This window comes from Gallus gallus, chromosome 10 (genome assembly GCF_016699485.2).
Source record: "Gallus gallus isolate bGalGal1 chromosome 10, bGalGal1.mat.broiler.GRCg7b, whole genome shotgun sequence".
In the NCBI taxonomy this organism is placed as follows: domain Eukaryota; kingdom Metazoa; phylum Chordata; class Aves; order Galliformes; family Phasianidae; genus Gallus; species Gallus gallus.
This window is the reverse complement of record NC_052541.1, coordinates 1,476,118-1,488,858: the sequence shown is the minus strand read 5'-3', so window position 1 is coordinate 1,488,858 and position 12,741 is coordinate 1,476,118. Positions and strand designations below refer to the sequence as shown.

Sequence of the window (12,741 nt, the reverse complement as noted above, 5' to 3'; positions counted from 1 at the left end):
ACTGTGAGAGTGGTGAGGTACTGGAACAGGCTGCCCAGAGAGGCTGTGGATGCCCCATCCCTGGAGGTGTTCAAGGCCAGGTTGGATGGGGCCCTGGGCAGCCTTGTCTAGTACCAGATCTGGAGGTTGGCGGCCCTGCCTGCAAAAGGGGGTTGGAGCTTGGTGATCGTTGAGGTCCCTTCCAACCCAAGCCATTCTGTGATTTGGTTTCCAGTCTTTGACCAGAGCTATGGTTGTAGGGAAATTTTTGCACATTCCCAAACCTTTGGGCTGCAGTAGGCAAGAGTTTAATGAGACATTAGCAAGTATTTGTGAACACCAGCTTGTCTGAAAACAGCCAGGTACATGCTGGTGGGTTTCCCTGAGCAGCACTGGTCTGTCTGGTGTGAGCAAGATGAGGAACAAGGAATCACTGGAAGCAGAAAGCCCCTAAAATATTTCAGCTCATCTGAAACTCTGTGTGGTTGAGGCAGGAGTGGCTGGCCCAGAATGTGTGAGATTCCTGCCTGGACAGCTGGCTTGGCACCGTAGCAGGGTTCTTTGGGGGCAGTATGGGATGAGCTCTCACAAGGAGAGCTGTGAGCCTGCTGCGGGTATGGATGGATGGGAAGGGAAACAAAGGGTGTGCATTTATTGACACAAGGGTAAAGCAGCATTGAGCCAAGGTTCCCTTTATGTTGTCCGAGCCTGGTACATGTGATAAAAAGATCAAGACATAATTTCTTTCCTCTTTGATTTCAGTAGCAATTACCTGCAGATTGTGAGGCATCGTTAGACTTGTGTGGCGCTGGCTGTAGGGCCAGAGTTGGGCAAAAGGACTCGGGAGTTGTTGGTGGGGCCGTGGCTGGGTGTGTTGTGTAGCTGAATGCCACAAACCTGATTTTCCATCTTCTGAGATCAAAATGTCACCAGACCCCACTGCTACCACTGCAGTGCAGGGAGCTGATTTGGGATCGGGGTCTGCAGAGTCCATGAGCACAGAGCTGTGCTTTTGGATCAGGTAGTAATAACAGCAAACCCAGGGGCATCGACGCGTGCTTGCCGGCCACTGTCAGTACTGCTGGCTGGAAAATGGGGCGTCATCCAGTGAGAGCTGCATGCAGTCCCTTGCAATTATTTCTCCATGATTTTCTAATTGTGATTTAATGACAACTCAATGTTCATCTCACGTGTCTCGAACCAAAACAGGAATTCACTGTTTTGTTTTTTTTTATAGATAGTGTATTTATATGGCATGTGGATACATATTTATACGTGCTGTCTGTGGGCGCTCTTTAAGAAAAAGCTGTGTGTGTAAATTCCTTTTTTTAACTTAGCTTGGGAACAAACAAAAAGTATTTGGCGAGCTCCTACATGGAGCATGGGCACGATTGGCTTTGGCACGCGCCTGGAGGGGTGTCAGGAACTCGAGGCATCCCTGACATCCACGGCCTGTGGACACAGGTCTCACTCATTCAGGAACTCTTGGAATGAGGTTCTCCCATCTGGAAGGATTGTAGCATTGAGGTCCCTTCAATGAGCACGTTGTATTTGGACAATTCTACTTTGCTTGCTGTGGAGGATGGATTCAGCAGCTGTAGATACCTTGGTTAGCCCTTCATTAGGACAGCTTCTGACTCTTCTGTCTGTTTTGCTCTGTTATCTGCAGAGAAATAACTATTTATAAATGCCTGCGAAAAGTGCAGGGCTAATCAGGAGCAACAGCATTTAGAACTGTAATCCATTTCCCCTTTGAAGTGCAGCCCGCCGGTATTAGTGACAATAAATAAGACCTTTCATGGATCCTTACTCGCTTGGAGGAGAAAAAAGACTTCTTAGCTGCGAAGATCAAAGTTTCCTTTAAAAAGCATGGCATTGCCAGGGATCAGAGGGGAGTTTCTTTTACCGTGGTTTGTTTTCCCTCAGTAGCTTTTTCTGTGGCTGGTCCTTCCACGTCCTTTCTCCTCGCACATGGCCACAAAAGCAGCAGCACAAATCCGTGGAGAAATTCCAGACCAACATATCCAGAAAGCTTCGGAGAGGAGCTCTAAAAGAGCCTTTGGGAAGGTTCAGCCCGCTCAGCATATCACATGATGATGACCTCTTTTAATGCTGTTGTTAGAAAATTAACGTTATGTTCTCTCCCAGTTTTCCATACAGGACAGAAAATAAGGATTCCGTTCTGGTTTTTCAACCGCGCTCTTTCAGCTTATTTGTATGTTTCATCCCTCTGAATCTGCACGCCCGGTGGGCTGTTATTAGGACAGCAGTCAAGAGGAGCAGTTCATACACTTGGGTTTGCTGGCTGCAGGCTTGTATTTGCAAAAGCTTGTGTTTTTATGGGTGTCAAATCCACTTGTAGTGTTTAGTAAGCAAGCTGGGGCCATCGGCTAGGAGCAGAGCGAGGTGTGGAAGCGATTTGATTCCTGCATTCCCACTTGGTACGTGCTGTCTCAGAGCTCAGCAGACGGCGTTGGAGCCAAGGGGGGAGGAATTTCACACCCTTCTGCTCGGCTGTGAATTTCTGGGGAAAATGTGTTTGTGTAGAAATCCCGGAGCGATGGATGGCATGGCAGTGCGTCATGGGGTGCTGCTCACGAGCGGTTGGTGATGATGGCACTGAGAGTTCCTACACGGAGCTGCTCTGGAAGAAGGATTTTCAGGTGGTTTCCCACTCAGTTCTGGGAATAGCCATGTGGTAGTAAGGCTTTCTTGTGCCCCAGCAAGGAAGGTCATCGGATCAGCTCTGCCAGATGCACTCTGGCTGCTTATCTGCCTCCATATGGTCAGGCTTTCCTCTGCTTTTGGGGTTTATTCCAGCACTACAGGTATTCTCACGCTTCTGAGAAGCACAGCCTGTTGTGTGCACAGTTCCATGCAAATCACTAATCGTTCTGCTTTACATTTCCTTGTTAATCCATTCTGATTTTACAGTTGGACTTGCTGCAATAGCACTGCATGCTGGACAGTTTGCCCCCTGTGTTTCACCCCTCTTTTCACCTTCAGCCTTGCCCACACCAAGGAAGGAGGAGAGAGCGTCCTGCCTGGTGGTTACATGCTGCAGGGAGATGAAGCCCGAGGTCTGAGAACCTTTCACACATTTCCCTGCTTTCTGAGCCTGCTTTGATTGATTTTATATCTGGATATCAGGAAAGGCTTTGGGTCACGTAGCTCTGCAAGCTCAAGTGATGCTCACAGTGAACGTGGGCTTTCTGATTGAGCAAAACTATTTCACCTGCAGCTGAGCTGCCACCTTCTCTTCGGGCTTTATATGTTATTTTTGGGGCTGCTCCCCAGCTTTCACTGCAGCCTGTTGCAGTACTGTATGAGATGACTGCCTCCTGGTCACCGAAGTGCTGAGATATTTTGTGTCTTGCAGGCTGGGCAATGGATGCCTAACATGCCCCGCACCTCATTAGGTCATGCCAAATGTTTGACCTTTGATATCCAGCAATAAGGCAACAAATTCCATACACTGGGAGAAAAAAACTCAGTCTTTGTGTTCAGCCCTTATTTTTTGCTGCCCTTTCATTAGTTTTCTATTCCCTGTGTTTCATGCTCTAAGACAGATGGGAAACTTCTGTTTATTATGTTTTCTTCATGCTGCTTTCTGTTTTGCACTTATATCACGTCTCTCATGTTCTTCTCCAGCATACACGGTCTCACGCTGTCTCTGTGTTTTTCAGGCTCCAGATCACTCCCTCTGACCATCTCTTAGTTCTGCCGTGTGGTTTTGGGGAGCAGTGCCCTTGGGAGTGCAGTACTTTAGATGGCTGTGAGCATTATCGTTTTCTTCCTTTTTGATTCTACTTTTTAGCATCTGCTGCCCCTTGCTGCTGCCCATAGCTGGATGTGGAGCAGTTCAGAGTAGCTGAAAGACTGAGATTATAAATGTGTGCTTTTTCCCCTCAGAGGAAATGAATTTAGTTCCAGTGCTGGATGCAAAAGTGAAAATCCTAAGCATCATCTTCTTTCACTCTCATCCTGGAAATACCAGAGAGAGAGAGAGAGAGAGGATTAAAGCAGACATTAATGAAAATATTTATTTTTCCTTTTCTCCTCAGTTGTTTGTTGGATGGATCTATTCAGGATTAATATTAAATTGTTTGCTTTTAGCTTACATGTAGTCGAGGCTCAGTTTAATTTCTTATCCAGGAGGCTGCTGCGTTTCTGTGTATTTATTTCAAATGCAAGGAATGCAGAAGTGAGAGGAGCACAGGCACAGATGAAGGCACAGTCACGTGGGTGAAGGCGGTGGATTCTGTGCTCGGTGTTTCCTGCAGCTCACCTCCCTGCTCCCAGCACGTGTAGATGTGCAGAAATGCATTCCAGTGCCTCCAAAATGAATCATAGTATGGCCTGGGTTGAAAAGGACCACAATGACCGTCTAGTTCCAACCCCCTGCTATGTGCAGGGTCACCAACCACCAGACCAGGCTGCCCAGAGCCACATCCAGCCTGGCCTTGAATGCCTCCAGGGATGAGGGATCCACAGCCTCCTTGGGCAACCTGTTCAGTGCATCACCACCCTCTGGGTGAAAAACTTCCTCCTAATATCCAACCTAAACCTCCCTTGTCTCAGTTTAAAACCATTCCCCCTTGTCCTATCACTATGCACCCTCGTAAACAGCCATTCCCCCTCCTGTTTATACGTTCCCTTCAAGTCCTGGAAGGCCACGATGAGGTCTCCCCGGAGCCTTCTCTTCTCCAAGCTGAACCAGCCCAGTTCCCTCAACCTTTCCTCATCGGAGACGTGTTCCAGCCTTCTATCAGGGCAGGATGCTATCAGGCTTGTGGGTACTTTCTATCAGTCAGTATATACGGATCTTTAATCTCACTGTGGATTAGGGAATGTTCGGTTTAGCATCAAAATAAAGGCTTGATGACAGAGCTGATCATCCCTTCTGTAAGCATAACAGTGCTTGTTACTCTGCACATCAGTTATAAAGCCCCAGCTCTCTCTGGTTCCAAGCAGCAAGCTTCCCTTGAGCCATACATCCCAGCTGGGAATATTCTGCTATTCAGCACACGTGTTCCAGCACCAGCTTGTTATTCTGCATCCCTCTATGGGATGAGCAGTCCTTCCTGTGTCTGCAGTCTGTGGTCAGTAGTAGGCAGGCAGTGTCTTTCTTTTAATAGTGCTCAGCTGTCTGCTTACTACAGTTGCTCTAATTTTCACGTGTAGCAATAATTGGAAATAGTTTCACATTCTGCTAATTTGGTACCACAGATTTTATGTGCTAATGCTCCTCAAATAATGTCAGTGAAATTCAGTAGAGACGCTTGCATTCCGGGTGTGTGCACTGCAGTGCATGGACCCCCATTTTCCTTCTATGTTCGAACATCACAGATAGTTTTATGGCATGGCATTCAGATCAATCTGAGCATTTCAAGCTCTCAAAAACGCCTTGCAAGCAAGAAGAGCTCAAGGAGCAGCTCTTTGCTTAGCCACATCTTCTTAAATATTGAATGCAGTCATGAAGTGCATATGTAAATACTTTCTCCCTTAGGGAGAGGTGAGTTGAAGGCACTGACCCCCTTCACCCTCAGGCTTCGTCTTATGCAATTGCTGACCAGGCTGTTAGCAAGCAAGTGATGCTGCTATGGCAACAGAACTCTGCTCTGTCACTCCAGGCTATGTCAGCTGGGAGGTTATTGTGCTCTGCCAGCAGAACAAGTGTCTTTGTTGGTATGCGGTGTGTGTCCCTAGGGATGCCACGTCACTGTGCCAGTGTGGTCATGACAGCTGAGATGCAAGATGGGAAGGTATTCATCTCCTACGGATGCTCTAGAGGAAAGCAGGCAGTAATTTCTCACCTGATAGAGTTAAACATTGAGCTGCTAGACTCTGAAAAACCTGACTCTGTGTGCTTTTGGCTCATTGCTCAGTTCTTTTCGCCGAGTTTTATGTCTGGGAGCCAAAGCCCCATGCTCCTCTCCAGCAAACTTGCATTGCTCCTTCCAGCAGAGCAGGTCTCAGTGAGCTGGGGCTGCAGAGAGTGAGGCTGTGCATTTAAGGGAGGGTGACAAAAATAGGGATCTGTGGGCTTCACTGCACTGGCAAGCTCTGCAAATACTGGAAATGTCTGTGGTTTGATTCCTGATAACAGCAACTGACGGTCAGGGATCCATGTTGTACGTGTGAGTCCCACAGAGTTGGTGTTGCGAGGGGCATTTAACCTGCAGGACCAATACGGTCGATACTGGCAAAAGAGCTGAGACCTTCTCTTTCATCCCAGAGTGTGAAAGACAACAAGCCCTTTTCCGTGTGTGTGGTTTGTCAGGCTGCAAACCCTTCTGTAAATGCCAGGATTCACCTTTTAGTTCCAGAGCCGAGTACTGTGATGGATGATCTGCCACTCCCACTTGCTGGATTAGGTTGGAGAGTTGCAGGTGTTGTGATCCCCAGGGGTCTGAGCATACCCCATGTGTTGTCCACTTGCTTCTAATAGCACAAAAATTGGGGAATTTCCGCCCAGGAGTTAACCTCTCCCCAACCACTGGCGGGCAGGACTCTGATCCCACCATCAGGAGAGGTTTGGTGTATACATTGCAGACAGCAGGGATCTTCCTCTGAAGCTGCTGCTTTTATGTGCAGGAGTTGCATTGCATTCTGCAAGCCAGCGGTGAATTTGGTAAGTCACAGAGTCACAGTTACCCCTCTTAGGCTGCGACTCTTTCTAAAGACAGCCAGACCAAGAACTGGAAAAGTGCTGGGAAAAACTGGGCTAAGGGGGACTTCTTTCCACTGGTGCTTTGGAACAAGTGCTCTGCTGTTTGCTGTGTACGTGTCTGTCCTGAAATGAGAGCTTGCATCCGAGCTGTTGTGGAAAAGGTTATTACTTGAGGAGTTTAATCCCAAGTCGTGTTTGGCCATTGCAGCCAGAAGTTGAGTTGGGGATGGAAGAAAGGGAGCAGTGGGTGGACAGATGGGGGGAATAAATCCACGGCTTGAGAGGGATGGGGAAAAAAACTAGCCAAGGAGAACACTTGTTTTAGCCAAAATCCTGGGCCTGAGGAAACAGGCCAGGAGGGACGTGGTGTTTGGCCTTGGGTCGTGCACGTGCTGTGAGCTGAAGAGGAACCTGAATAAGTGAGTCCTAGTGTGGTAATCATTAGCTAGTTTTCCCCATCTAGTAATAGCAGTAAGCAACTTGGAAGTGCCGGTAAACTGGTAAACCAACTGAAAACAAGTTATTTTTCGAGGTCTGTTTAGGAAAACCAGCTAGCATTACTAAGTAGTTGTTTTGTACCGAATTTGGATTAGCAGAACTTTTTAGGAAGGCATTGACAGTGCCATCAGCTGTGCATCTGCTGATTCTCCCATGCAGGGCAACGTGTGTCAGCTTTGGTGGCTTTCAGGAGAATGGGCAGCCTGGTCTGGTGGTTGGCAACCCTGCACGTAGCAGAGGGTTGAAACTAGATGGACATCGTGGTCCTTTTCAGTGCAGGCCATTCTATGATTCTGTGACTGGACTGGAACGTGTGGAGTGGAGAGGTGGTGTGTTCCCAGGTTAGGTGTATAGAGACTTAAAGCTCTAGGTGATTTTTGGGGGGTGAAAAGTGTGCAGAGCTCCAGAGCAAGAGAAAGAGTAATAATGGATAATAGGGATGGTTTTGGCTGTCGGGTTGTATAGTCACAGCCAGCAGCTGCAGCCGTAACTGGTGAAACCCCACAGTTGCTCAGCTGGGTGTCTGTCTTCAATATTCGGTGGCCTGGCTTTGTGCTCAATGCCTAAATCAAGGTTGTCTTTGGGCTCAAGAAACTAAAGGGCTTTTGGGTGCTGGCGAGCATGCTGAGGGCTTGTTTTTTGCTTGGCTGATCCTGGCAGGGTTTGTTGCTGTCTGGGTGCTCAGTGCTGCAGTAAGGACCAGTCCCAAGCAGGACTAATGGCCCCTGCATGCCATTAAGCAGCTGTCAGGAGCAAGCTGCTGATGGATGATGCTGCCTCCTGTTACCATCGCATGCATCACCGGCTCTCCACTGAATGGCTCAGGAAGAGCTCATGCTTGCTCAAGAAGCAGACATTCTTCTACAGTTGGCCGGGTTTCCATCTAGAAACTTTTCTTCCTGGTTTGCTCTAAAAGTGCAACAAATCTTTGTCAAGCATGTCTGTTTTTTCAGCATCCTGGTTGCGCTGCGGAGACCTGAGATGCAAAAGCAAATAGAAAGTGAGTAATGCAGAACTGTTCCTTATTATCAGGAATTTGTTCCAGTGGGATGTGTGCTGTTCTGAGCACCGAGGGCTCTGTGCTCCATACTTCACCACGAGTGCTAAGGGAAGCTGTTCTGGTTACTCTGTCAACACAGAATGGATAGAAGGGCTCAATGGGCCGACAGCCTTCCAGAAGAGTATTTTTACTGTCCAAAGCACTGGTTGCTCAAAGTTGGGAATGATCTGTGGGAGCGCATCATCTCCTGGGTTTGAAATGAGGTTTATTTGCTTTTCCAACAAAATGGCGGTTTCCATTTCCAGCTCTGCCATTTTCAGACTTCTTGTACACACCCACAGTGGGTATTCTTGGAGTGACGCTGTATGAAGCCTCACGTGTTGAATTCAGCATCCAGCTTGGGGTGAATGCTTTGAGAATTTCGGTTACAGAGATGTTTTGGAGAAGTTATTATTGATGGCAGTGGGAAATCCACCTCCACCTGCATGTATTGGCGCAACGCTTGTGAAAAGAAGGGATTTGGGCGGTGTGTATTTTTTGGTGTGTATGTGTGTCTGAAATGAGTGCTTTAGAGCACTTTCTACTTAAAGAATTAACTGCAAAAGCTCACTCTTCTGAGGTTCGGGTAAGTAATAAAACAAAGCCAAGCCTCGCCCCAGAGCATCATTATATGACATTATATGATATTGAAAACCATTGATCGTGGTGATGTATCTTGTATCTTTTTAGCAAAAATTTCATCATGGGATGTCCCAAGGGTCTCTACTTCTTTGAAATAATATATGAAGGGTTCATGCTAATATTTTGGATAGCTGGAATAGCATTCTTATTTTTTTAAAGGTTTGCACTCAACAGTAAAAGCAGAAGGAGCAGTAAAAACGAATTGGATTGGGCTATGTGTGTATTATTGGTGCAGCTGAGGAGGTCTGTCTTATTTTTTTTCTCCAACTCTGTCATCAGAGTGTCTTACAATAGAGAAGTAAAATCACAGCTTGGAATGGTGCTGTTTCTTCCAGCATATGGAGTAACACTTCCAATATCACTCTTCTGAGAGTGAGTCACAAGTTGTTACGTAAAAGCATATGATAAAGATCAGGATTTTTATGAGCAGAGCAGCTCTACTTTCTTCCAGATGCACTATAATAATTTCTCCAGAAGACTTTTCTAGATAACACAGTTGCAGATGCATCTCAGAGGAGACAGCCCTTTCCAGAAGAGCAAGGATCGCAGCTGTCTGGTGGAAAACAAATGGCTTGCTTTGGGGACAGCAGGATGAATGTGGGGACAGATCCCCATTCCTACTCTGCTGACCCAGAAGTGGTGATGTGTGCCCCTGGGGACACCTCTGCCAGCCCTTACAGCACAGCCATAGATACTGTTGGGCACAGAAGTGGGGAAGTCGAGTGAGAAATGGGGAGTTTTACTGCTTTTTCTGTGTAATTAAATGAGTGGGTTGTACCACCGTTTTGCTTTAGTAGCTTTGTGTGTGCTTCAGTTGTGTGTGTTTCTTGAAGGCACAGTCTGCAGCATAGCCAACTTACCTCCAGGAGAAAGCAGCCAAAATTAGCATCTTTTTTTTTTTTTTTTAATTGCAGCTTAATAAAAGGTGGGGTGTGTTTGATGTTTCTTTCCCAAAGTGCTACCACTGCTGTCCGTGAAGCAGTTTTCAAGGTTGCTACGCCTGAAATTGCCAAATGCCACACAGTTCTACATAGCACAAGTCATACAGATGTTCCTGTCTTTGTTTTCTTCTTCACACATCACTGCTGTGCATTTGTTGGCACAGCAGTGGAAGAGCTGCTTGGTTTGATAAATGATGCATCAGTTTCTTTGGAACCCTTTGGCCTTTTGATTTCTTTTTGCTTACAGCCAATATCGTTGTAACCTCTAATTGTGCTTTTTCTTGTAGGAGGAATACAGGGCAGAAGGGATTAGCTGGCACAACATCGACTACATTGACAACTCCGGCTGCATAAACCTCATCAGCAAGAAGCCAACCGGCCTGCTCCATCTGCTGGATGAGGAGAGCAAGTAAGTGAGAGCCATGAGGGGTGCTGCTGAGCCTGCCCTCTGAGCCGGGGCTGCGAGCACAAAAAGATAAGTGCTTTGCCTCTGTAATTGACCGGGAACATCTGGAAGTGGTATTTCAGCTAATGATGTTTGATTTGCACTTAGGAAGCGTTCGGCCTCAAATCTGAGCTCTTCTTGTAATTTTTCTGAGTGATTTTTCCTAGAAAGATGCTCATAGCTCTCCAGGCCGATTTATCCTTAGTTTTGTTTCCAAGGTGGTAACATAAGCAGTTGGAGGACCAGCAAGCTAAGCAAAAAACCCTAACCAAACAATACCTATGGTTCTATTTCAGTAATTTCCTCTGTTAGAGGGAAGGGCAATAGTTTCATTTGCTTCGCTTCTGTCTTTGTTTTGGGCTAACAACATGAAAATGCTTGAAGTTAAGCAGGCAATGCAGATGCTGTTATCCAGCCATAAGGTGGCTTAGTCAATTTACTCCTAAAATTAAGTCCGAGTGAACCAGGGACACTTTTCCATAAGGGCTGCCCTCTGTAGGGTTTAATGGCCTCAGATGCAGCTGAGATGTGCGTGCTCAGGTATTTGCTGTGAGATATCCCCCCAAGCAGTAGGTTTCCTTGAGGCCTGAGGGTGAAGAACTGGCTTGTTGCTACCAAGAGGCTGGGCTCATGTACTCTGACTTCTTTCCTTCCTCTTTCCTATGCCAGGATCAGCTGGGGAACTCCTGTAATTTAACATTTGTAGGTGAGCTAGCTCAGGATTTCCTAGATGCACAAATACCCCGTAGATGTAAGACTGAGTGTTCAAAGCCTCAAAACCAGTCACAAAAACTTTTTGAGTTTCAGATCAGTGCCTCTATTTTGAATGATTGACATGCATTGGGAATACAGTGCAGGGCCCTTAATGAATATATGCCTTTTATAACTGGTTTCAGACCACTACTAAATCAGCAAGGAGTTCTTCAGACACCATGTATATCTTGTGATTGTTTGTAACCGTTGACAGCGTACAAAAGAGCACTTGTATATGCAATCATTGAAGTGGAAGCTCAGAATACTTCCATTTTAATGTTTGTGGTCAAACTAGAAGTGAAGTTTTTATACTCCGGTTCCATTCTTTCCAACCAGTTTTCCTCAAGCCACCAACCAGACCCTGCTGGACAAGTTCAAGCGTCAACACGAAGGGAACTCCTACATTGAATTTCCAGCAGTGATGGAGCCAGCTTTCATCATCAAACACTACGCGGGCAAAGTCAAGTACGGAGTGAAGGTCTGTCACCCAGCTGTTCCCCAGCAGTTGCTTTCACTTAAGGCATCTTTTTAGGCTCTACAAAGATGTTTGGAGAGGACTTGGCTAGAGAAAAGAAGTGAGCTTGGAGGGGGAAGTGCTTGGTGAAAAGCTTAGCTACAACATGTGAGGGGAAGGTGGTGGTGGTGGGGATGGTCTTCCTGTTCTCCCCCCCGTTTCATACTCTTGGTGTCTGGGGAAGACTTGAGGACTGAGGCTCATACTGCACCCCAGCAGTGCGTTGAAATTTGATATTTCTGAGGTTGGTTTATTGAGAGAACCTACTGTCTTTTACTGTTCCATCATTAGAGCGTACAGGCTACATGAGCACAGGTCTCAGCATCTCACTGATGCAGGTCATTTAAAATCCCACGCAAGTGATTTCTACGTTTACCCCACTTACACCCGCAAGTTATTAGCAGAAGGATTTTTGGGAAGATGAGCTCATACAAGAAACTGCACTGGTATTTACAACTGCACGTCTGTGATTGCGCTTTTAATGCAGTAATTACACACGAGAAACCTAAATACCTTCTCTGTTATGCTTCAGAGAGCAGTGCGTTGGAATAAAGCATTTGTTTTCTGGAGGTAAAGAGGTGCCTGATGTGAAAGGAGCTAAAAGGTAGAAGCATGACTTGAGTTGTTCCGTGGTGCATCTTGCAGGTGTTCCTTACTCTGCTCCTTTCTCCCCAGGATTTCCGTGAGAAGAACACAGACCACATGCGCCCGGACATCGTGGCTCTCCTGCGAAGCAGCAAAAATGCCTTTATCTGTGGGATGATGGGCATCGACCCGGTGGCAGTGTTCCGCTGGGCCGTCCTCCGGGCGTTTTTCAGGGCAATGGTTGCTTTTAGAGAGGCTGGCAAACGATACGTTGAGAAGAAAACTGGTAAGTGGGCCGGTTTCCTATCTCTGCTCTATGCTTTTCGCCAGCAGCGTGAATTTGGTATGTTACTGTGGTATTTTAAATAGCCAGCCTGGTTCATTAGGAGTTAATGGTCTATTAAAAAGCTGAGTAACAGAAATGTATAGACAGCTGATATCCCAAAGTTCCGCTTACACATATGTTTGCAGCAGGATTTTAATGCTCTAAGAGCTTCATTTTACCCCTGCTTCACTTCTTCCTTTTTGTATGGTGCGTGCATAGGAGATCCTGAGTGATTCAAACAGAAACGTAAAGATCAGGCAGTGAATTCTTTTTAGCCAGGGTTCCTTTAGCAGTTAGGGTTACATCTGCGAAAAAAAGGGGAATGATTCTTCCTTAGAGTTCTTCAA

General features: G+C 46.6%; 1 protein-coding gene across 13 annotated transcripts in view; it reads left to right on the top strand.

Moving 5' to 3' along the window:
• MYO9A (myosin IXA) overlaps window positions 1–12,741 on the top strand; it is a 166,117-nt gene that overhangs the window by 105,140 nt on the left and 48,236 nt on the right. For all 13 annotated transcript variants that reach the window (XM_015279073.4, XM_046899222.1, XM_015279070.4 and 10 more), the window contains 3 exons: window positions 10,060–10,181; window positions 11,307–11,448; window positions 12,160–12,355. In XM_015279073.4, coding sequence (XP_015134559.2) covers window positions 10,060–10,181; window positions 11,307–11,448; window positions 12,160–12,355 — 460 coding nt within the window. The remainder of the gene's footprint in view (window positions 1–10,059; window positions 10,182–11,306; window positions 11,449–12,159; window positions 12,356–12,741) is intronic.